This window comes from Triturus cristatus, chromosome 7 (genome assembly GCF_964204655.1).
Source record: "Triturus cristatus chromosome 7, aTriCri1.1, whole genome shotgun sequence".
Lineage (NCBI taxonomy): Eukaryota > Metazoa > Chordata > Amphibia > Caudata > Salamandridae > Triturus > Triturus cristatus.
This window is the reverse complement of record NC_140590.1, coordinates 543150718-543175317: the sequence shown is the minus strand read 5'-3', so window position 1 is coordinate 543175317 and position 24600 is coordinate 543150718. Positions and strand designations below refer to the sequence as shown.

The window sequence follows — 24600 nt, the reverse complement described above, 5'->3', positions numbered from 1 at the left end:
TTTTTCATCTTCACAAGACTAAATCTGAAAGAAAATATTACATACATACTAACAATTTGTCCTTCAACAAAAAAATATTTTATTCAGAATAATATCAACAATTTCAGAACCTCTAACTTTCTTTATCATCCTTTTTTTTAACGACTTATTTCTATTCCTAATGTGCGAGGCGGATGGAATAATGTTAGCCTCCATGTCTTTAATGAAATCCTGATTCTTTTTGCATTTTAATCTGAGAATCCCCATTTCCTTAAAAGACCGGAGGCTACCATAATGCATGACGAAAGCCCTTCATCACCGCCTCGGACATGTGCTCTATCGGTCTAAAATAATGTTTTGCAAACGTTCCCACATATGACCAATCAGCAGCTTTCAAAATATTCTGTAAATTACCTCTAGACCAAAAGGTTTTACTTGCCATAGCACCTCTTACCGAGTGGGCTTTATACCTTTCCATATTCACCCCTTCTTGTTCAATTGCAATTTTAACCCATCTGGAAATTGTTGCATTCCGTACTGCCTTAAATGGCTTCACAAAACTCATTAAAAATTGATGTTCACCATCTTTTCTATTCTCCCTCACTATAGACTTGTATTCTCTCAAACAGTTAACCACACATAACTTTGGACTTTCATCAAACTTTGGATAAAAAAAATTACATAGACATAGTCTTAGTCCTTTTCTAAACTTCAAAAAATACCCCTTCTGGGTTAAAACAACTTGTTATTGATCACTAGACATTTAATATTCGACACTCTTCTGCAAGACACCAAACATAAAAGTGTTGCCATTTTTATTGAAAGGTTTTTAGTACTCAAATATAGGTTCATTGGCCACGATAAAAACAGTTTAAAAATCATTTTCAGGTCCCCCAAAAAATCCTACCTTGACCTCGGAGGTCTCTTCAATCTCATGCTCTTCATAATCCTACAAATCAGCACATTACTACTAACTGATCTATCTTCAACCAAAGCCTGCCCGCTGAAACTGCGGATCTATAACAATTTAGTGTCCTGTAACTCAATCCCTTTTCAAACATTTCCACTAAGAAATTTACCACTTTTACCACAGAAGCCTCTATGTGATCCAGACTCCTTTCCATGCACCAACTAACTCAGATTTTCCATATACCTTTGTATCTACGTCTTGTACCTGGAGCCCACGAATCCTCAAACAATCCAGTAGCCCCTCTCAAAAGGCCTTTGAACGCTCCAGATACCTTGACACCTTCCAAACAAGAGGGTTCAACACTCTGTTCAACAAAGGAACCTCGCAAGCCAATTCCAGAACAGCTGGAAACCAGGCCTGAGACACCCAAAAAGGAGTTACCAGAACCAACTGACATCTTTCCTTCCTTACTTTCAGAAGAACCCTCTGAATCGCTGCAAACGGTAAGAAAGCCTATCCCTTTACATCTATCCATTTCTGTTGAAAAGCATCTACTAATGATGCATCTGGCATCCAACTGTAATATTTGCGTATCTGAAAAGTCAGATACACCTCCAAAGGGCCCAAAATCTGATCCATTCTCCTGAAATATATCGGACCCAGTTTCCAGTAGCTGAAATCCTTCACATGTCTTGAATTACAATCTGCTACCAAATGTCTAACCCCCAGAAGATATTCTGCCCTTAAGCTGATCTTGTGTTCCAGACAAAATAACCAAAGCTCTTCCGCTATCTCTGATAGATTTTTGGACCTGCGACCTCCTAATCAGTTTATGTATGACACCGCCGAAACATTGTCCATCCTCATCAAAACTGTCTGACCCTGTAAAAGATTCCTGAAACTCCTCAGGGCATAGAAACCTGCAGTTCAATTTATATAACTCTTCTCTTGACCTGACCATGCTCCACCTGTTTCCTGCTCTCCCAAACGAGCACCCAATCCACTCTAACTGGCATTTGTCTCGAGAACTAAGTCGGGCATACAACCAAAAACTGCTCTTCCATTCCCAGTCTCTAGATTGTCCATCCACCAATTCGGTTCTGCTTTCACTTCTTGATTTAAAACAATCTTGTCCTCATGCCATAAGCCTTCTCTCAAGGCCTCCGCTCGATAATGCAAAGGACCTGGGAAAATAGCCTGGCTGGAAGATGAAAACAATCCTAATATTCTTGTTAAATCTCTCAAAGTCAAATTGTCTTCCTTTACAACACGTAAAACCTCCTTTACATTTTTATTTTTCTCCCTGGTAACAACTCCCCAACAGTGTCTATTCTGAAACCTGAAAATTCCATACTTTGAGATGGAGTCATAATGGATTTCTCCTTGTTTAAGAGAAAACCTTAACCTTCCAAAAGTTGAATCGTATCCTTCAGTTGATGTACTAGCACCTCCACATCCTGCGACAGTATGTCATCGAGATGAACAATCAATCTGTGACCTCTTTCTCTCATAAAAGCCACTATGGCATGCATCACCTTTGTAAAGCATCAAGGTGCTGATAAAAGACCAAAAGGAAGAAACTGAAACCATATTATAACTGCTTTCTCCATCTGAATTGAAGGGATTTCGGACTGTTTACCTCCATTGGGATGGTGAAATAATCATCCTTTAGGTCTAAATTCACCAACCAGACTCGACCTGAAGCATTTCTCTTAGAAGAGGGTTTACCACCAGCTTGAAATGCCAGTAAACTACAGATTTGTAACCGGTCTCCATCTTTGTCTTTCTTTTCCACCAAAAATAGCATACTTATAAAACCTTTTATGTGATCTCCCACCATACAAATTGATCCTTTTTCCAACACTGCATTTATCTCTAAATCTTCTATTTTCATTTGCTTCTGATTCAAACAAATTTCCTTTGGTTCTTTTACCTGACTTGGAACTTTCACAGAATCTATTTTAAAACCTTGAATCGTACTCATGATGCATGAATCGTTTGTTATACATTCACATTCTTTCACATGATCTCACCCCCGTGGTCCTACTCTTATTTGGGAAAAAAACGAAAGAAATTTCCGTACTGACTGCAGGGACCAGAGGAAGTCTGTCCTCTTCCCTGAACACTTCTTGATGTCGCAAACAGTCTTCGTTGTGAGAAGAATCCCATCGAACTCTGCAAGCCTCTTCCAGACACTCTGTTGATGTAATTATATTGGGACCTTTGAAATCCCCGGCCAGCTTAGGGTCCTCGTCTGCTGGCGCTTCCAAATCACCTCAGAAAAAAAACATTTTGCATATTATTTTGGGCCTTCTTTAGCGCCGTGAATGTGGCTATATGTTTTCCTAAAATTTAACAATGCCATCTCCAAAGAGTAACCCTTTAGCATTAGTGCTGGCCTTCTTATTGGTCATATCTCCTATTTTAGGATTCCTTTTCATCAACACCAATTTCCTTCGTTGTGCTGAAAGTCCAGAATTACCATTTCCTAAAAATACTTTAGCCCTTTGACTCCAGCCTCTCAAGAGGTCCACATCCACCTGTTCGCCATGGATATGCGCCTCCTCCGCCATATCTATAATCTTTGCCAATGACCCCAAAATATCTAGTTAGCGATCCAGACATTGCTTCAGGGATCGCTCCAGGCCCTTACGTGGGTCTCTACCCATCTTAAACAGATATGAAATCATATCTGGATCCAGATTTGGTGTATAGCAAACCTTATCCTCAATCTGGGGCCTTGAGCATTCTGCCTTTAAAATATTTCTCACCTCTCTCTCCAAAGGCTTTCTAATCTACTGCTTTATGAATTTACTCACATGGTCATACAACCACCAATTCGCTCTTCTTGGATGGCGTATGCTAGAAGGGCTAAACATTTCTTCTAAAAAAAAAAAAAGGGTCTTTTATTACACCATTTACCGAAGTAGATGTATCAACCTGAATGTCATTGTTTAAATCATCATCTTGATTTACGTCAAAAACATATTCATGATTTATTTGACCCACTTTTTGCATGACATTGTCATCTGAAATATTTGTCATCTCTTCCCCTGACATATCTTGTGTGTCGCTAAGGACACCTTTGCTCTGCGTGCCGCTTCAGACACCTACCTTTCTTTCTGAGTTTAATCAATCTTTAATCTTCTTATTCATAAGCCTCTTCCCCTGCTTACCATCTTTCCTACTCTGTTCGTCCTCCGACAAGGACCAAAATTCCTAATCTGAGGCACAATCCTCTTCTTTTTCTGTCAAAAACCGGTTCATCACCTCTCAAATAGATGTTTTAACCTCACTTTGTATTAGCTTGCTTAAGCTCTCTTCACTCACCCTACCTAACACCATGATCGTTTCACTACTCTTTCCTTCTGTGGAAATTTCTTAAAACTTACACATAAAATTCTCTTCTAATCTAATTTACCAAACACAACTTAAAAACTCATATTCTCCTAATGAATAATCTATTTTTCCCCTATTTAAACTTGCTTTCTACATATTTCTGTAACTCCGATCAGCTGTTACAAGCTTCAAAATGAAATAACCACACAGAGCTCTCCTTTAAGCGTCAGTCCAAATTCCTTCTATTTTAATAGAAATAAACCAGATCCAAGATGGCGCCAGTAATCTCGTGAGATCACAAGAACCAATTTCTGAACATTCCACATTTTTCTTCACGCGAGCCGTTCCTTTTGTAAAAACCGACTCACAATTATATACATTTAAAACGAAGCGTGTGCCTACATCGCATCGACCAGTCTCTCTGCCACACGAGCCAAGCAACACGTGCTGGATGACAGATACTAAAGACTGGCCCTCACCCGCGCACGAGTGCTGCTGCAAGTGCAAGAACTTGACCGGTAAGACAAACAAACCAAAGTTTACAGGCTGTCGATATGAAAAAAAAGATGGATGCCAAAATAAACAAACGCTACTAAAACATAAAACTCAACACGTATTTCTACCAATCAAAAGATCCCTTTTTAGAAAAAACAATCTCTCAGCTAATTTTCTTTTAATCATGCTTTCACACGACAGTGGTCAGCTTCCATAAATTAGAAGCTCTTCTTACATTAATTCATCTCACAAACTTTCATTAAAACGTTCTATAAACCATCACAGCTCTATTCATAAAGTACAGTATAAATATTCATAGGTTCTTATCTGATCAGAAGCAGCATTTAAAAGGGCATGAGTGTTCTGTTACAGTGACTTTTATAAATAATTCTGGATTGTTTTTGTTTGCTGAAGTTCTTTAAAGGTGCTGATGATTTGAAGTGGCAATAAAAGAGTAAGCATAATGGTAGCCTCCGGTCTTGTAATGAACTCCCAGCACTTTCTCGTGCCTATAAGTGAACTCACCCACATTATTTCCTGGATTCTCTCATGCATGACCTTAGAGAACTCCAAATAAAATCACATGGGATCCAACTTGCAAAACCTTAGAAGAGAACTGACACTCTTCTCCTCCATGAGTTCCCCAAATGTCTCAAATACAGAATCTCATAAGCCCTACATACAATCTTCTAAGTATCATCCGTATAAAATTTCAGAAGACAGCCCTGACCATGGAGTCTCCCAAATGACCTCCAAGCAAACTTTACAATTGGCCCACCCATCGATTCTCCCAAGAGTCTTTCTTACAAAACATCAGAAAGGTCCCTATCCCCATGTAGCTTTTTACGAGCCCACTGTATATAATCTCAGGAAAGATTCCGATTGAAACTCCTCACTGCCCTATCTTGATTTAGACATGACTCACAAAGTCATGTTACAACCATGACCCTTAACCTTCAAGCATACATCAATTCAATGGCATGGAGAGCACTCTTTCAAATTTGACCCCATGTGGAATTACATTTCTTATCCAGGACCAACAGTTCAAGCAAATAAGTTAATATCTTTACTTCTAAAACTAGACTATGGAAACAATCTGCTGTTAAAGCAGCCATCCAAACAGCTGCTAAGCTTGACACAGGTGGTAAAAAGTTCATTCACATATTCTGTACTCTGAAGTGAGTTGCCATGAAAGAAAGAGAAAACTTTAAACTAACCCACATCAAGCATAAAACCTTATTTTTATAACCCCCCCAACCATTTTGCCAAGAAATAATCATCCTCAGTGGTCCAATTTCTCCTTTCCCCATCATGAGTAAGATGCAAAACCAAAGGGGATGATGGACGGAGCGTTGAACATTGCAAGAACTCACCTCCAGTCAACTGATCTGGGTTTAATCCATCATCATTCTTTAGCTCACTCCGCCACCCCAGTTCAGACATGGCCATATGCAAATCAGTCTGACCCTGTGCCTCATGGGAACAGTCCAGCCTGAACTGCCAAGCCATGTTTTCCCTGGACCGGAAACAAGCATCCTGGAACCGGTTTCTGGCTAATTATCCGTCATCTGCCAGGCTAGCTTGAATCCAGTGGCAAAGTGAACAAGGGACCCACGTCTGGGCATACCCTGCCAACTTAGAGCGAACAAAGCAAAACCAAAGGGGATGATGGACGGAGTGTCGAACATTGCAAGCACTCACCCCCAGTCAACTGATCTGGGTTTAATCCATCATTCTTCAGCTCACTCCGCCACGCCAGTTCAGACATGGCCATATGCAAATCAGTCTGACCCTGTTCCTCATGGGAACAGTCCAGCCCGAACTGCCAAACCATGAATCAAGCTATCCTGGCTGAAGAGGGGTGAAACCCCGAAACCGGTCCAAGGATGCTTGTTTCCAGTCCAGGGAGGACCTGGTTTGGCAGTTCGGGCTGGACTGTTCCCATGAGGCACAGGGTCAAGATTGATTTGCTTACGGCTGGATTCAAACTGGAACGGCATGGTGAGCAAAAAAACGATGGATTTAGGCCCAGATCTCTGTACTGGGGTGAATGTATGACATTGTTCTGCATTCTGTCCATTAACTGTTGTTTTTGCATTTGTCACCCCGAGTGGGAAGGGTATGCCCAGACGCGGGTCCCGTGCTCTCCATGCCACTGGGATCAAGCTATCCTGGCTGAAGAGGGGTGAAACGCCAAAGCCGGTCCTAGGATGCTTGTTTCCAGTCCAGGGAGGACCTGGTTTGGTAGTTCGAGCTGGACTGTTCCCATGAGGCACAGGGTCAAGACTGATTTGCATGTGGCTGGGTTCAAACTGGAACGGCATGGTGAGCAAAAAAACGATGGATTTATGGCCAGATCTCTGTACTGGGGTGAATGTATGACATTGTTATGCATTCTGTCCATCAACTGTTTATGCATTCATCATGAGAACGATGGCAAACTTTTAAAACAATCCCAGAAATGTACCCAATATGTGGAATTCCTCCCACCAGGCATTGGGACAATTACCCCACAAAATAAATTATTCTCAGAGTTAAACACACAGAATATCATAAGAGTAATTCATATAATCTTCAAAGCCCTTTGTTTTTTAAAAAAAACCTTCCATTCAACTACTTGGAAGAGCCCCCTGAGAATCCTCTAGAAGTCTTCCAACAAATAGACTTTAAAAGAGCATCCTGAGGGATTGCACAAGGTCCCACCGTGTAGTTTCCAACCCAGGTGCTCCACTGAAAGACCTTTGGAACAGCCTAACAAATCATGTGTAGGAGATCGATTGAACTGTGCTCATGAAGTCTCACCGGAGTTGAAGATGGCAACTCTGGCTCCGGGACAGGGTCTTTGGCATTCTTTTCTTGGGCTATACGCAGGGTGGGCCCCCGTCTGTATTGAGCCTGTATGGGGAAAATGGCAGGATTTATTTGTTATATTAGCTGTTACCAATACCCTTCCCTTCCCTTCTCACTCAATAGTCTTATGAATTAACTCTACAGTGCATTGATTTAATCATTACAAGGTGTCCCACTCATTTAGTCCTAACATTCATATTTCAGCTTGGGACATGCCCTGTGTGGTTCGTCTGCAGAACACGGGTATTGAGAGGTAACATGAATCTTACTCAGAAAGAGTTTGGAACAAACGCCGTCAACATAGTTTTAGGAAGTGTGAAGGGCCACTACCTGGTTTTCATGAACAGGGTCAAGTGAGTGCAGCTGACAGAGACCTGAGAGGAGGCCAACCATGAAACAACTCTATTATTTCTGATTCTTTTTAATGGGCAAGTACACTCTTCCAAAACACGGGTCTGCCCAGCTCTAACCCCGTCGTCAGATTATTTATTGAGTCACAAGATGCATAGATGCACAGGTAACACCAACAGTAACATACATCATGATTTCACTGAACTTCTCACACTTTCGTGGTGGCAATTCTCAGACCATCCTTACAACTCCCTCTATTGACCAACTCCTTCAATATGCCTTTTTGATGATTTTTTTCTCCTTTTTATATAGTTCAGTTTAACCAAGTAGGTGTCTGTGCACAGTACTACAGAATAGGGGAGCTGGTCTTACATAAGTAACCAATGAAGGAATAGAGTGGAAAAAGATAATGATAACGGTTACAACTAATAACGGAAAGGAAAACAGAGAAAGATAACAGTGCATAAAGAATGCAGCAGGTTGAGGTTAAAGGAGATTGAGAGGGGAGAAAAAGGAAGGCGACAGATGGTTTAGCAGATTAGGAACAATGGACAACTATAAGAAAAATGGTTCTGGACAAATGAACAAGGAGCAGCTTGAGGTGGGGAGGTCTCAAGTAGAAAGGTGCAAAGGGTTTATGTGAAAACGCGGATAAGAGCAAAGTGGGATACAGGGAGAGATTAAATGGCAGGAGGATGAGAGCAAGGATTTCAGGGACAATATGACAAGACCTAGCAGAAGACCGAGGCAAAAAGACTAATAAACTGGAGGGCATCAAATGGAAAATTTCAAGTGAGAAACCTTGCGTAGAAAGGAGAAAGCGGTATAAGATAAGAGAAATGGCAGAAGTAGAGCAGAAGGTGAAGACAGGCAAGGATGAAGTAGTGAACACTAGTGCAGTGGAGTCATGGGTAGTTCAGAGGATTTAAAGGATTGTGATAATCTTCTGGCTGTTAAATCCTGAATGGCCTCACACTACCTCTATCTTAATGAATTGTATGTTATAAAGTGACCATGTCTCCATCACTGTCTCCATCTGTCCTCTTTCTCTTAACTGTGTCTCTCCATCTTACTTGCTAGTGTTTATTCTTGCTCTCTTTGCCTGCTTTCATTCCTGACCTTGCCTCTCTAGAACCTTATTCTTGCCTCGGGTACCTTCTCATCCTTCGGGAAGATCTCATTGTCATTTCTCAATCCTGAAAGAACCTGGACCTCCATTTCACTTCCTCACTACACACCCTAGCCAACAAACCCAGCTTTGCATATTATCATTGTTCATTTACCTCCAGCCCTTTGTGCCATTTGAATTTAATGGATATTCCCCAGATAAAAGGCAATAAATAGAGCAAGTAAACACACATTTTATTTATATATATCGTTTTATATAGCGCGAACGTGACTCAAGTGGGTATCGGAGTGCTTTACAGATGTACAGAGGTACAAACAGTTGCAGGTAAAACAACAACAACGATAAGCAAGGTAAAAGAGCAGTAAAATATGCAAGCAGAAATAGTGTAGCATATAAATGAAACAAACAAATAGTGCGGGTGGAGCACAAACCAGCAGAGTGGGCATGGTCAATGGAGGTAGGTGCCATCAAACAAGTGCATTCATCCAAAGGGTTTTCACTTCTTTTTTGAAAGAACGCACACATAAAAACACCCTTACAGTATTAGGATACATAACATATGGAAATGTTCCCTTAACAGCAATGCAATAAACCACCAATAGACAAATTAGGCCGCAACATTTTGACTTCATGCTTTTGCTCCATCTTATTTTCTAAAATTGTGACCATTGTATTTAGAGGAGCAGGGATAAGAGATTGGATTTTCTTGCTTTGCATGTTTCATGTTTGAAAGTCATATAAAAAAAATTGACAGTCTCCTACCTTGGTCCTAGTTAATCGTGAACCTGCCAAGCTACCTTCCATCTAAAGGAGACAAAGGAAACACATTTGGATTAACTTCTATTGAAATTCTACCATACATCGATACTCTAGAGATATGATTATATCCCCGATTCTGCTTGCAAGCTAGTTTTTAATGGTTCAAACCTTAATAGGTCATTCTGCACCATGTTTTTACAAGAATTATTTGCGGTGTAATATGGAGACTCTGGCAAATGACACCCAGCACTATGTGCACGAAGGTAGGACACGGAATACACACAGCATGTCCATAATGAAATTATACTGCAGGAGTTCGAAGACACCATTAAATATAAATCAATATCTTTGTTTTCATTAGTATATATCACTACAGAAAAATCGTGCTTTTCTGTAGCTATTAATTTAACACTTTGATATACTGCAGATCACCATTCAGTATGAGAGCGCTTTAAATAGAATCACAATTAGCATAACTTGCACAGAACATATTTTGAACAGCAAAGAAAATCAGGATAACAAGTATTCCGCATAAAATAGCGATAGCTCCAATGAAAAGGAGTAGGGAAAAGATGGACATGTGTAGATAGTGGATTAAGTACCCTGAAAGAAAATCCTAAAAGATGGGTTTCCAGCTCTACAAACTACAACCGCTTTTAAAAGGAATAAAGAAACAAAGTGACAGACATTCAGCAATTACAGACTAGCTTTGATAGCAGGATTTTAGGGGAGGAGAGGAAAGGATCGGTACAGTAATTATTTAGAAATAGTCTGAAGAGATGGGCTTTCAATATTGGCAAAAAGACATCAGGGTGAGTTTCACTTAAGTCCACTGGAAGTGAGTTCGGCAGAAGTGAAGCAGTTCCTAATAAAGCTAAATGCTAGGCATGAGTTCTTTCTTACTTGGAAAGATGCTGACTTAATACTGTAAAAATAGGTGGAGTCACTTTTAGGTGGCCGCATCTCTCTAGTAATGCTAAAGACATCTTAGAGACTTTCAGAAAGTTGACCTGGGAATCCATTCTGCCCGTGGGTTGCTGTTGGCTTTGTAACTCACATTTTCTGCCTTTCAATTTGCTGGCTTTATTTGCTTTAGGCTGTGCAGTTTGAGTTCATATATCCCCATGCTAAAGCAATGTTTACAGTATTCTTCCACAAACTTGTTTTCTGCAATAAACAGGCCTTTTAATCTTGTTCTAATCTCATCACATTTGCTGGTCAGTCTAAGACCAAGGTTAAATGTCAAGCTGTGTTTTCCTGGGAGCCTGGTGTTTATTTTGCTTCAAAGGGAGAGGGTTTGTAGGAATGAGGAATGCTGCGCACTTTTTTCATGGAGCCTGCTTGGGCTCTTCTTTTCCTAAACTGTATTTTACACATATCCATCTCAAAAAGGTGTCTCGTTCTTCAGCTGCACAATACGTTTGCAGGTTTTTTGCAAAATTCCTCTTCTTCATTTAATTTGTGAAACCGCCTTTTTAGGAACAAAGTAACAAAAAATTCAGTTTCAGTGTTAGCTTAACATATGGTGACTTTGGGCAATTTATGGCCTATTCACTATCAAGCACAGGTGAAGATCTTTTCACAGGAAAGATCCAGCCACATTCTAACATAATTTAACAATGCTTGGTTTTCACTTTGATGTTTAAAGTATGTGCTTTATTTATGACATCTGTTGCAACTTGTTTTGGAGAGTTGTATAAACTTAAAGGTACTTTTATGAAAACGTTTGTGTTTATGTTCAACTGCACAATAATTATGTATTCCGTCTGCAACTGCCTTTTTAAGAACACATATATTACTGGATATAAACGATTTATTAATTTGTACTTGCCGGCATTAGGGTCATGATTTCAATGGTGCAACAGATACTGTTGCACAGGGGCTAAAAGGCTTAGGAACCCCACTGAGGACTGAAAATTACGATATTTTACAACTAAACAAGCAGTCACAAGTGCAGTTACCTTGCAGACACTAGGGTCATGATTTGAATGGTGCAGCAGGTGCAGTGGTACAAGAGTTAAAAGCAGTGGCGGCTCCTCCGCTAAGGTGGAGGAGCGTTGCCCCACTACTTTAACAGCAGTGCAGAGGAAAAATAAAATGATAATAACGGAACATTATCATTCTATTTTCAGTTCCTGCTTAGGTGTGGGGAGAAACAGGGCTGGGCTGGCCAAAGCAGGGGCCAGGGGAAGGAGTGGTGAGCACATTCTAAAGTGCGTATGAAGGGGGCATGGCTTAGATGGTCCAGCCGCCCGTATCCACTGCCCTAACCTTACACCCTTGCCTTGTTGCGCTCCCGAAAATACAGCAGTGAGCGAGGGGGGTGCGGAGCACTCCCCTGGACTTTCTGCAGTCCTGTCTGGGCTCCGGAACATCGCCGACAAAGCTACGGTCTGGACGTGAGGGGTGAGGCCAGGCGGAGCAGGAGCCGACGGATGGCCTGCCTGCAGCGGACACCCGCTTTGCGGAATTGGGCAGCAGCACCTATGTGGACTAGGGTGGCTCTGCCGGAGGCCTAGGGAAGACCAGCAGAGAGGAGGCTGCGACCGGCCAACAGCAGCAGGCACCAGCCAGTGAGTGTCTGTGCCCCAGTGCAGGGACTGAGGCCTCCAGCCCGGCAGAGCCTAGCAATTGCCTGACCCGCCCACCTCGCAACGGCGGGACGGACCGCTGAAGAACAGTTTTCCTGCCGCGGCCCTTGACCCATAGTGCTAGACAGAGAAGTACCCACACCAGCGGGAGCTCAGCACTACAATTAGAGAGGACCTCCCCCAGCAACATCGCCTCCTCACTCGACATCAGCCCTGGGGGAAGGCTGAATCAGATCATGGCACAGGTGTCCTGAAGGGTGCCGGCTCCAGTAAACACTCCATCCCGGCCGAACAGGGGGCTGTGGAGGTGAACCCCGGATTGGCGAGTTGGGTAGCCTGCAGTTACTGTACGGTGGCGGCTCTCGAGCACATCACGGATCGGCGAGCTACAAAGAGTGCCCCCCCCCCCCAGGGAACTCTTAGCTGCCTGTGGCCCTGTTCAGGCCCCATAGGACTGCGGAGGAAATCTGGGGTGTCGAGGGGGGGGGGAGCACACCTGGAGAAGAGATGCGAGGACGGGGAGCATCAGCATTTAGGACACAGGTAAAGTCACCGAAAGAGCCGGACAGAAGGGACGTCATCTCTTCTGCAAGTGTCCAGTACATGAGGGATTCAGATGTAACACCACCCGAGCTACACACCAGGTGGACTGACTGAATTGCCTGGCTATGGCTACGGCACGAACCAAGAAGGAACGTAGCATTTAAGAACTGCTCTCCAGACCAACCGAGAAAAATCCTGCGGACCATGCCCCTACAGCTCCCACCCCCTCACCCCCCATGATGCAGACAGAGGACTGGGAGAAACAGGTAAAACACTCCTTTCTGGAGTCACGGTTCGCTTTTTTCCGAGAGGGCCTCCAGGAGGTCAAGAAGGAACTCTCAAGTGACATCAAAGACCTAAGGAGAGACATGAACTCTCTGGGAGATTGTGTAGCTGCATTATAGTATCATGAAAACGGACACGTGGAAGACGTCAGACTGCTGCAACAAGAAATACTCCATCTCTGCGACCAACAACTGGCCCTTCAGGCGCATGCGGAGGACCTTGAGAACAGTTCGCGTCGGAATAATATCTGGTCAGGAGCATTGCCTCGAAGGCAGAAGGCAAGGACCTTGTTGGCTACCTTACGGACCTCTTCCATGCAGTGCTTGATGTTCTACCAGTCACCGAGATAAAGTTGGACCGAGCTTTACGGGTCGGCCCTCCAACGGTGGAGTCAGCCCACCCAGTAGACATCCTGGTATGCATGCACGGTTTCCCAATGAAAGGAAGACATCCTTTGCAAAGCCCAGGAGAAACATCCCATCACCTTCCGGGATCAGAAGCCTACTCTCTTCCAAGATCTGGTGGCATCCACCCTACAAAGAGACAGGCCTTCCTGCCAGTGACTTCCCACCTCAGGAACATAGGAGTGGTGTACTCCTGGGGGCATCCTTTTCAACTCATTTTTCGCCTGGAAGGGAATCTCTATAAGCTTCTGTCATTGGAGGAGACATGCAAAGTGCTGGGCATCGCTTTACCATCGGAGTGTGTCACCTCGCATGCCCCTGACCCGAGCAACAGGTGGTCGCCCCCCGTGGCGTACCTGGTGGTCAAGGAGGAGGTTACACTCGTCTAGATCGAATCACGATCACCAGGTGCCAACAAGCAGCATTGATCTCAATTCCAGAAGCTCTGGCTAAAGCAGACTCCTTTGGACGCAGTGGGGCAAGTACAATCACACTCTGCACAGCCGTGGTAGGGAAGGGGGTACCATGGGATGGGGCCACAAATTCACCCCTTGTGGTGTAAATCTGACTTTTTGAACTGTTTCCTCTACTTGCAACGCACATGGTTAACTTTACCTGTTTGTTTGATGTTTTTCACTAGAATTTTAGTTCACTCAAGGGGCACCAAACTCCTAACTATTATGATGTTGGAGACACACTGTATGGGTGGATTTGTTGGGGCACAATACGCCATGCCACGCAGCGGAGACCATGGGGACAGATGCTCATACCCGTTTCTTTGAACATGGTGGACACTCCACTTAGGGATCTTTCCCTTAATGTAAAGGGTCTCAATAACCACGTTAAACGCAGGGTGGTCCTGTCCTAAGGCAGGGTGGTCCTGTCCTACCTTGAGAACTCGCAGGCTGATCCCGGTCTCCTCCAAGAGACCCACCTCCTGGCACAGGACTGTCAGACTCCGTTCCTGAGCTTTCCCCCCATCAGTTTTTCTCATCGGGACGCATCAAAACCGTAGGGGTCACTCTACTGATGGCCCATACTTTCAAAGGTAACATTGGTCCAAAGGTGGCGGAGGTGAGGGGTCACGCACACTAAGAAGAGGGGAGAGGCAATATCCCCCTACTCCAACCTCCCCTAATAAATGACTCACGCACACAGAGAAGTAGGGAAATGCAATACAGCGGTGGCACGTGCTTCATTAAAAAATACTGCCCTCACTCACAGAATTGTGACATGCATAATCATTGGGCTTGCTACAATACACCCCTGCGCAGACCAATGCCTGGGGTGGAGCAAAGGGGAGGGGGAAACAATACAAACATAAAAGTTGGGATCACCGAAGAAAAGTGCAGTGAAGGTTAAAACTAGCTCGGAAGTGTCCCCTCTCGAAATTTAATTCCTGTGGCCCTCAGCTAAGTCGAAAAACGTGAAGGATGGTGGTGATAGGAGAAGATAAAGATTTCCTCCACCCCTCTTTACTGCCAAAGTGTCGACATGTTTCTGCCGTTTGATAAGTGCCCTCAGTGTTGGGTCACACTGGCGTTCATCAGGACCCTTCGGATCCCAAAGTGTGTTGGCCTCTGAACCTGAATTAAGTATTCTTGGAATGCGTTACTTCAAGCAGAAGGCTCCTCTGTATAACACGCGGGGGAAAGACCCTAACGGAGAACATAATTACTCATCGAGAGGCTTGATGGACCCCTGTCAAGAGTCCGTACTCAGCCACTAGAAACCCCTGATTAAATACTCCCATCTCACAAAGCAACCCTGCACGCCCTAGGTGCTCATTCTAACCAATTCAGTGGTAATTATGAACTCTCAGTCTCTAATCGGACCAGACATTCAAAGTGAAACAATATTCACCAAACATTCATCGCTGGTAACCGTTTTTTCCTTTACTTAAGTCCAATGCACCTACATTGCGCTCACTCATGCTGCGCAATAAAAAACAAACTCACCGAGTCATATACTACAACGCTAAAACTAGCGAGAGATTGGGGGTCACTTCCAATCTCTCTCTAGTTTTAGCGTTGTAGTAAATGAAACTTGGTAAGTTTGTTTTTTATTACAGAGCATGAGTGAGCGCAATTTAGGTGCAGTGGACTTAAGTTCCTCCTTTGTGTGTTTCCACCACAGAATACTGAGTGTGTGTTATACAGGGGAGCCCTCTGATTGGAAGTAACGCATTCAAAGAATTCCTAATTCAGGTACAGAGGCCAACACACTTTGGGATCCGAAGGGTCCTGATGAATGCTGGTGTGACATGCAGACCTGGCAGGCCAGAAGGTGGGAGGGGGAGAGCGGGTTTTGTAGGGACAATGTTAAAAGTTCTGTTAATAACCTACTCAAAATAATGTATTTTCTTACAAACACACAAGACAAAATGATTTTGTTTCAATATGACAATTTCTAGTTGTGCCTATGTGCACACATCAGTATGTTTCTATTAACATGTATCAGCAGTACGATAATCGATAACTACCAAACTGTAATGTTTATGACAACGGGCGAAGTCTATATGGTAATCAAAGTCATTATTATTATTTTTTAAATGAATGCTGGTGTGGCCAAACACTGAGGGCACGTATCAAACGGCAGAAACATGTCGACACTTTGGCAGTAAGAAGGGGTGAAGGAAATCTTTATCTTCTCCCGTCACCACCAACCTTCAGGTTTTTAGACCTAGCTGGGGGGCCCAAGAATAACATTTCGAGAGGGGACACTTCCGAGCTAGTTTTAACTTTCACTGCACTTTTCTTTGGTGGTCCCAACTTTTAGGTTTGTATTGTTTGCCCCTCCCCTTTGCTCCACCCCAGACGTTGGTCTGCGCAGGGGTGTATTAAAGTCAGCCCAATGATGAAGCATGCCACAATTCTGTGGGTGGGAGCAGTATTTTTTTATGAAGCACGTGCCACCGCTGTATTGCATTTCCCTATTCCTCCGTGTGTGTGGGAGGTGACGGGTCACCTACTGGCATACCAACTTACTCTTAATGGTTGGTCTTTCGTGATAGCCTTCATTTATGCCCCTAACAAGGGCCAGGAGGCATTCCTACACACATCACTACGGACTTTTTCCACTCGTCCAAACAGTAGGTCTTTGTAGGGGGGGGCTTCAATCTAGTTCTAGACAACACCCTGGACAGATCCACACAGAGACATGGCCAGACTGGGGCACTGGCTGGGGAGGGACACAGGTGGCTCAGAGACTTGGGACATCTGGGGGACACTTAACCCACACACCCGCGCCTACTTTTATTTCTCACACGCGCAAAAAACCTACGCTTGACTAGACCACTTCCTGGGCCAAAAGAAATTCTCGCACACACCAACAGTGCGGGTATCTACCCAGCCGCATTGTCAGATCACTCGGCTATTACATTGGAACTGAAAGGTCCACCGGCACGACGCGCAAATCGTTCTAGGCGAAAGCGCGACACCCTACTGCATGCCCGATGTCGTGCAGCAGGTGAAAAAAGTCATTCTTTACTACTTGATGCTCAATGACACTCCTGAGATCTCAGTCGCCACACTCTGGCAGGCACTTGAGGCAGTATTCCGGGGGGGGGAACTTATAGCTATTTCAGCTGCGAAGAATAAAGAGCGCAAGACAAAACAAGATCAACTGTAAGCACCAATTACAGAATTAGAGGGTATATATCAGCGCCCTGGGGCCCGAGAATCTGGCGGCAGCCGACAGCCACTGGAGCGCAAATTGCCAGCATAGACCTTGACAGATCTGAATATGCAGCTCTACATTTATGCCATGCCTTCTATAATTAAAAGCGACAGGAGCAGTCGTCCCCTGGCAAATCACTTACGCGTACAGCAGCAACAGAGGGGTGTCCGCTCTCTCGTAGATACATTCGAGGTCACAGATTAAAAGATGACGTCGCCATCGCCGAAGAATTCAAGAAGTGCCACGCAGACTTATATGCCGCCCAAAACCTGAATCATGAAAGTGGCACGTCTTATCTCGTGGACGACCCCCCTATCTTCTGACCAGACCATTTCCCTGGATCACGAGATCAGTCTAGGTGATCTTGGCGATCTCCCAATTACAGTCCCTGAAATCGCCAGACCTTGACAGCTTCGCATCTATTTTCAATAAAACATTTTGCCAAACCCTCACCCAGATCTTTGCACAGTTGTTTAATACCTTCTCGGCTCCTGGAGCTATCCCTTCCTCAATGCTTTCAGCCCTGGTGTCAGTTATTCCCAAGCACGGCAAAGACCACCAGAGATGTGAATCATACCAGCCGATTTCCTTCCTGAACGTGGACCAACTATTCAGAGGCATCCTAGCGTCCGGACTAAGCCCCTGCATGCAGTCTATTCTCGACACTGATTAGGCAGGCTTCATCCTCCATTGTCAAACCAGCGACAACAGTAAGCGAGTGCTGCATCTCATCGAGAAGGCTCTTGAGCCCCCGGGGAGAATGGTATCACCATTCCGAGCTAGGGTGGTAAATTATTACCATCTCCAAGCGACATCCGTCACGTTGAACAGCTGCGTCTCCATGCCATTCGCTATAAGCAGGGGGAAGTAGCAGGAGTGCCCCCTGTCCCAACTGCTGTTCGCCTTGTACATGGAGCCTTTGTCTCAGAGGGTCCAGGACAATCCCAACATCATCGGGACTATCTTCGGAGGGGATTCTCATAAGATCAGTCTATACGCAGATTACTGGCTACTTTGGACCGGCCGGCCGGGGGTACCTCTTCCCGCCTTCTTGACCGAATTAGAATCATTCAGCTTCGCTTCAGGATTCAGAGTAAATGTAACCAAGTCCAAGGCTCTAAATCTATTGTTGACCTCAGAACTTGAATTCCATCTTGCTGTGAAATACCCCATTCAGTGGGCAACTTCGTTGGTTCATTATTTGGGGATCAACCTGGCTTCCACCCTTCAAACTACCTCACTCATAAACTACCAAGCATTACATAGCTACATTAAAACTGAGTTAGCCGGCTGGAGACCGCATGGGATCTCCTGGTTGGTAAGAGTCGCAGCTCTCACAATTACCATTCTGCCCAGGGATTTGTATCTTTTTTGGATGCTTCTTCTAGAGCCCACGAAAGGGATTTTCTACAAACTATAATCAGAATTACACCATTTTGGTTGGGCTGGGAGCCGCCCTCACCTGGGGAGAGAGGTTATCTATCTTCCCTCAGGATCTGGGGGCCTTAGGATACCACATTTACACCTCTACTACCTTGCCACTCAACTGCGGTATTTGTCTGAATGGAACAGGGCTGAGTCAGAACAACATTGTCTCTTTGAGAACCGCACCATCGCCGGCACATCCCTATGGATGATCCCAGTTTTTAAAAAAGTGCATAGGCCAATGAGTCTGTACCTATCCCCGATCACAAAGGCGACAATGGAGGCTTGGGACCGTTGCAGCACCAAATGTGGCTTAACCTCATTTCCCTCTGCTTCTGACACCCCTTCTAGATAACCTGGATTTACAGCCAGGCAACAGCCCTGGGGCATTCTCCAGGTGGCGTCAGTCACCCTGCCACTCAGTGGGATGTAGGTTTGATGAAGAGGGGGTGATCCCCCTTCACTCAACTACGTGAGGACTATGCTATTCCTGAGACAGTGAGACTGCACTACTGGCAACTGCGCCACTGGCTTGTACAGCCAGGCAATAAGACCCAAATGCAGAGACATCTTTCTCCATATGATGGCTAGTATCTACAACCACAGATAGGAGACTGCTCTCGGACCTCTACACCTTTCTCCTGCAGCCTACTAGACACTCACAAGCCTGGCGAGGCTCGATGAGAGAGGGAGTTGGAGAGATCCCTGACCAGCAAGGAATGGGAGTACATTTATTAAAGAGCCCGCTACACCACTTGCAATATGGCTCTTACTGAAAGCCTCACTAAAGTAACAATGTACTGGTATTTAAACACCAGAACGCCTGCACAGGTTCGATCCTAAGAAAAGTGTGACTTGCTGGAGGGGGTGCGGCACCGGTGGTTTACTAGTACATTTACTTTGGGACTGCCCATATAGCCAAGCCTACTAGTCACAAGTACTGGATGATATTGACCTACATCTAGGCACTCAGCTCCCTAGATTCCAGTCATACACACTTCTGGGCTTTCCCAATCGCCTCACCTACCCACTTAGATCTAGACGGGGGAAACAGATTGGCATAGCCCTGGGTGTGGCAATCCAAAACATTCAATGGCACTGGGGGACAACACAACCCCCCGCACTCACCTGGGCTGGCTCCACTGCCTCAGGCTAATCTTGGGGATGGAGAGGATCACCCTTTCCCTCAATAATCAAGGAGCATGCTTTGGATCGCAGTGGCAACCATATATATCACTCTTCACACGAGAATTGACCTGCCCCAAATACCTCTGAGTCCTACGATTAGCAGAACTAACCCCAACCACCGACAGTAACAATGCCTTATGAACACACTGAAGACTTACACATCATCTCACAAGCCACAGACTAGATTGAGTGTTTTGGAGGGGGGGGGGGGGGGGGCATTGAGGAGGGACTGGGGAAGTTTTATTTGATACTAATTACCTTTGTACACCAAATTTATGGTACCATACCATTGTATACTCTGCATTACCCAATTGAGAACAACACTGTATTTTTTGGTGTTAAGCAATAAAAAGATTTAAACCATAAAGTGTGCATGTTGGTTTGGCCGGCTGACTTAGACCGGCAAAACAGTCATGCTCACTTTGCATGTTCTCCACCAGCCGTATTGCACAGCCTGGGTGGAGAACATGCCCAGCCTCCCAGTCCTTCTCTGAACACTGAACCACCGTGCTCAGACCAATCACAATGCTACTGTAAAATAGCGTTGTGATTAGCTGGGAGCCTGGGTGCTTCCTGCAATGGTGGGGAGGCGACAGCTGGCAACCAGCAGGTAAGTTTTCTTCTTTTTTTACTTTCTCACCCCACCGCTCCCCAGTCACCTTTCCCTATTAGCCGCCACTGGCCAAAAGGTCTAGGAAGCCCAACAAACACAGATTATTACTATATTTTACTACTAAACAAGCAGTCAGGAGTGATTTTTTCGTTCTTTTGTAACCATTGCACACAAAGTAACACATAGCCTAAAGCATCACTGTAATAAAAGTTGTAACCTATTGGACGTTTATGACTATCTACAACCTATATTACAATCAGAGCATTTATATGGCACATTTTCAGTTTTTGTATGGCCTAAAAATGCTTCTGAATCTGGTGATACCAATACCTTGGCAAAGATATTCTCCATTCTACAACATTAGCACTTCAGCCATTGTAAACACTATATAAATACTTACCATATGGCATTCCATCCCAAGCATTGGCAAAGCCAATAGCTCTCGCCTATATGAGATGTATTGGCTTTGTCAATGTTTGAGTCATATTATACAGCAGCGTTCGCTTCAGTGCAGCATAGCTGAAAATAAAAAGATTTTAAAAGCACTATAACGCGGACAGTGCTGGCTGTGTCATACAGCTTTTTACATTATTTTAGGCCATTTGCAACATAGCTAAAAAAACATTAGCAAAGCCAATAAATCTCACATAGGCAAGACCTATTGGCTTTGCCAATGTTTGTTTAGCAAATGAGCTCTAGAAAGTGTGAATAAATGTGCAGGGAAAAAGTAAAGTTGGTAAGTAGGATGAAATGCCCAGGACTCCACGAAACTAATATGAATTCATATTTACAATCACAGAAAAGAGAAAATGGCCGGCGCTAATTCTCATATGCCACGAGGATTATCTGGGAACTTCTTATTATGATAACGGAAATAAAACTTCCTTGGACTAATTAAATCTTAAGCGCTGAAGAAGCAAAACAATTTCTTGAAACACGTTTTGGCTGTCAAATTTACTACATGTTGATGAAGATTTGTAAACCAATATATGCTGTTCTCTGAATACAAATTCATATTTCTGTTACTATCTGTACACAGTGACAAGAAAAATATTTCACAAAGCTAGACTGAAGCTCACCTCATCATAGAATAGTCATAGAAGATCGGTACAACACTACATGAATAGGGGTCAATGATACTAGTACAAAGTAAACCATGTTCCCTATCTATTAGGTTACAGCTATACACATTTCTTAACAAAACATTAACCAAACTATTTTGATGCCTGTTGGTAGGCTCAAAACAACAATGCACAAAACAATAGGCTTCACTGGTTCGAAAAAAGAGTTTGTCTCCAACATTCTCTGTATGAAAGAAGACTTGCCACCACACCCAGTTACATAGGCACACAGTCAGCAGCCTCTGTGTCTCTGTCCCCTCCTCTGGCTAAGAGCCCCCTTGCTGGTCCATATCCATGACCTTTCTCCCACTGTTCCTGAAAGTAAAGTCTTTCAGGTCAGACTTGAGACAAATAAAACCTTCAGAAGTCTGACCCATGACAATGAGCTTGGAGGTCTTAAAGGCTGTCATTCTACATTGGGGTGACCAGTAAATACTGTTGGGAGAAAGACTAAGGAGACCAAATAATACTGCATGCATCCAATGATCTGTCACAAGGGGGGGACGGAAGAAGAAAATGTTGGGAGTAAACTTCACCAAGTTGAATATGTTTTGGTTTACCATATCTGCTTACAATTTTGAAATCTGTTGATCACTGTTTGAAGAATTCAGACTTACAATCAGATTTAACCATTTCAATGGGCTTTTAAATACCCTATCCTCTGTGTGGTTAAATACGAGAACAAGCACCGTCAACAGGTGATCCTAGGTTTGCTATTAAACAACATTACAATTAACGACAATGGAAAATACCGATAATTTTGTGAAGCAAATCCGATTTTCTGCATGGTTACCCAGGATATTCTACCTTTTGCTGGACCTTATATTTTTGCTGGCTTTAGGGCTCTGTGCATTTTACCCCTACTAACCAGTAGCAAAGTGACTGAGGTCCCCCTTTAAACATGGTTGAAGTGGCACATTTCTAATTAACATATTTAACTTGCCTATAAGCCCCTAGTATACAGTACAAAGTGTACCCAGGTCCTGGAAATTAAATGCACCAGCGAACCCTATTGTACTATTCATTACAGTGCAAACATGGCTTCAGACCTACCTTGTGTAGCCTGACTAGTAGCCTTCTTAAAACTGCAATTCAACCTGTCAAAATAAATCTCTTTGACAGGACAAAACCTCCCTTTTACCCATTAATATGTCACCCCTATGTAGGCATGTAGTCCTCAAACAGGGTGCATGGTATTTAAAGGTAGGACAGGTAGAAATTTAATGCCAACATGCCCTTACAGTGACTAGCACTCAAAAGCATTTTTTCACTGTGACAGGTCTAGCTGTCCTATGTAGAAAACAAGAGTACAGATTAAAATCCTAAATCTGTGTCTCAGAAATGGGCCTACCTAGAAAAATAATGAAAACACTATTTTTATAGTTATTAAAAACCCATTTCAATGGTGAAGTCGGATTTTCATAAAATATTATAGAATGCAACTTCACCTTTTCCTTGTCCTATGTTCCTGAAGAATATTCTGTATTTGCTCTCCAACTTTTCTCAGTCATTGATTGGCATTTAAATTGGTGTAAAATTCCTCCCAGGACCTGCATGACAGTTTGATGTGATTGACAAGTCGACCTAAGTGGACAGAGATGACTCTTCTGAACGTCACAGAATATACATGAGGGATGTGGGCATCCTTTTTGACATTAGTGTCACATCCTACTTAGTGTCAAATCCTTCTTGACAGGTCTGAAGTGGATTACTTATGACACTTGCGGCATACTTGAAAGGAAGAGAACAGGATGCCAAGACAATTTTTGTGTATCCATTTTCTGGCTGCTGAAAAACCCTGCTTTTGTCCTACCAGACTTAGGACGCTGAGTTTTATATATACCACCTGGGATGCGCTTGAAAGAAATGAAATCGGATGCCAAGACAATGACTGTATCTAGTGTCTGGTTGATGGAAAAACCCCGCTTTTGTCCTCCCAGACTTATGCCTGTGGTTTTATTAGGGGGTACAGTGGCTGCCACAAACTGGATTTTAGGGTTAGATGTGGGAGGACACTAGGATACCATGAGACAGACAGACAGAGAGACAGATAGAGAGACACACACACACACACACACACACCCACCCCACCCCATGGGAACTTCTCCATTGGTTAGGGCTGGCCCAAGAGTCATGCACACTCACTAGCTCATGGCAGGCAGAAATGTGGCATCTACAAGCACCCACTGCAAACACTTCTGGACCTGAGGAAGAACAGAGGAGGACTGGACCTGCTATCAGTGACCTGAGAGGAGCCCTGAAGTAGCGGACCTGCTCTTTCTTGTACCCACAACAAAGATGTGGACTTCAAAAGGTAATAAGTCCGACCTCCTGTTCAAGCTAGAGGGATAAAGAAAACCTCCAAGAGGCTCCTTCCCGGAAGTACCCAGCTGTCTAGTGGCAAATGGACCTGGACTGGACCCTACTGTGGTCCTCTGCCTGATACCTTGTGAGTCTGTAAGTGCCTCCCCTGAGGTCCTAGGTGCTTCAGAAGTGTACTCATGATGAATTAGGACTTAGTCCTTTAAGTCAAGGATGAACTTGGTTGGTGTATCTGACCCACGCTCCATCGCAGTGAGCTTCAAATTGTGTCTAGGTTCCAGTCTACAGCAACCATTGACACTTAGTGCTTTTTGGCATTATCTCTACTTAGAACTTTAAAAATGTATATTTCTGGTTCCCCTTACTGAGTGTTATATCATTGTATTATCTTTTACTATGTTTTTCTAATTTGAATTGGTATTTTAATTTTGCATTATGATTGTACTACTGTTTTGGTACTGCATAAATACTTTCCACATTGCCCTAAGTTAAGCCGCCTGCTCTGTGATACAGCTATCGGGGGGTTTGAGGTCTTGTTAATTTACTGTATTTGAGGGCTCGCTCTGACAAATGCTGTGGGTTTTCTTTGAGGTGAGTAGACACCCATCCCAAATAATA

General features: G+C 43.8%; 1 protein-coding gene across 4 annotated transcripts in view; it reads right to left on the bottom strand.

Annotated features, from left to right (window-relative positions):
- UNC13D (unc-13 homolog D) overlaps window positions 1-24600 on the bottom strand; it is a 697875-nt gene that overhangs the window by 546254 nt on the left and 127021 nt on the right. For all 4 annotated transcript variants that reach the window (XM_085616967.1, XM_085616965.1, XM_085616968.1 and 1 more), the window contains exons 2-3: window positions 9816-9857; window positions 7526-7618 (exon numbers count right to left, since the gene is read on the bottom strand). Coding sequence is in view for 2 of the 4 variants with exons in the window: in XM_085616965.1 (XP_085473091.1) it covers window positions 7526-7618; window positions 9816-9857 (135 nt within the window). In the remaining 2 variants the exon portion in view is untranslated. The remainder of the gene's footprint in view (window positions 1-7525; window positions 7619-9815; window positions 9858-24600) is intronic.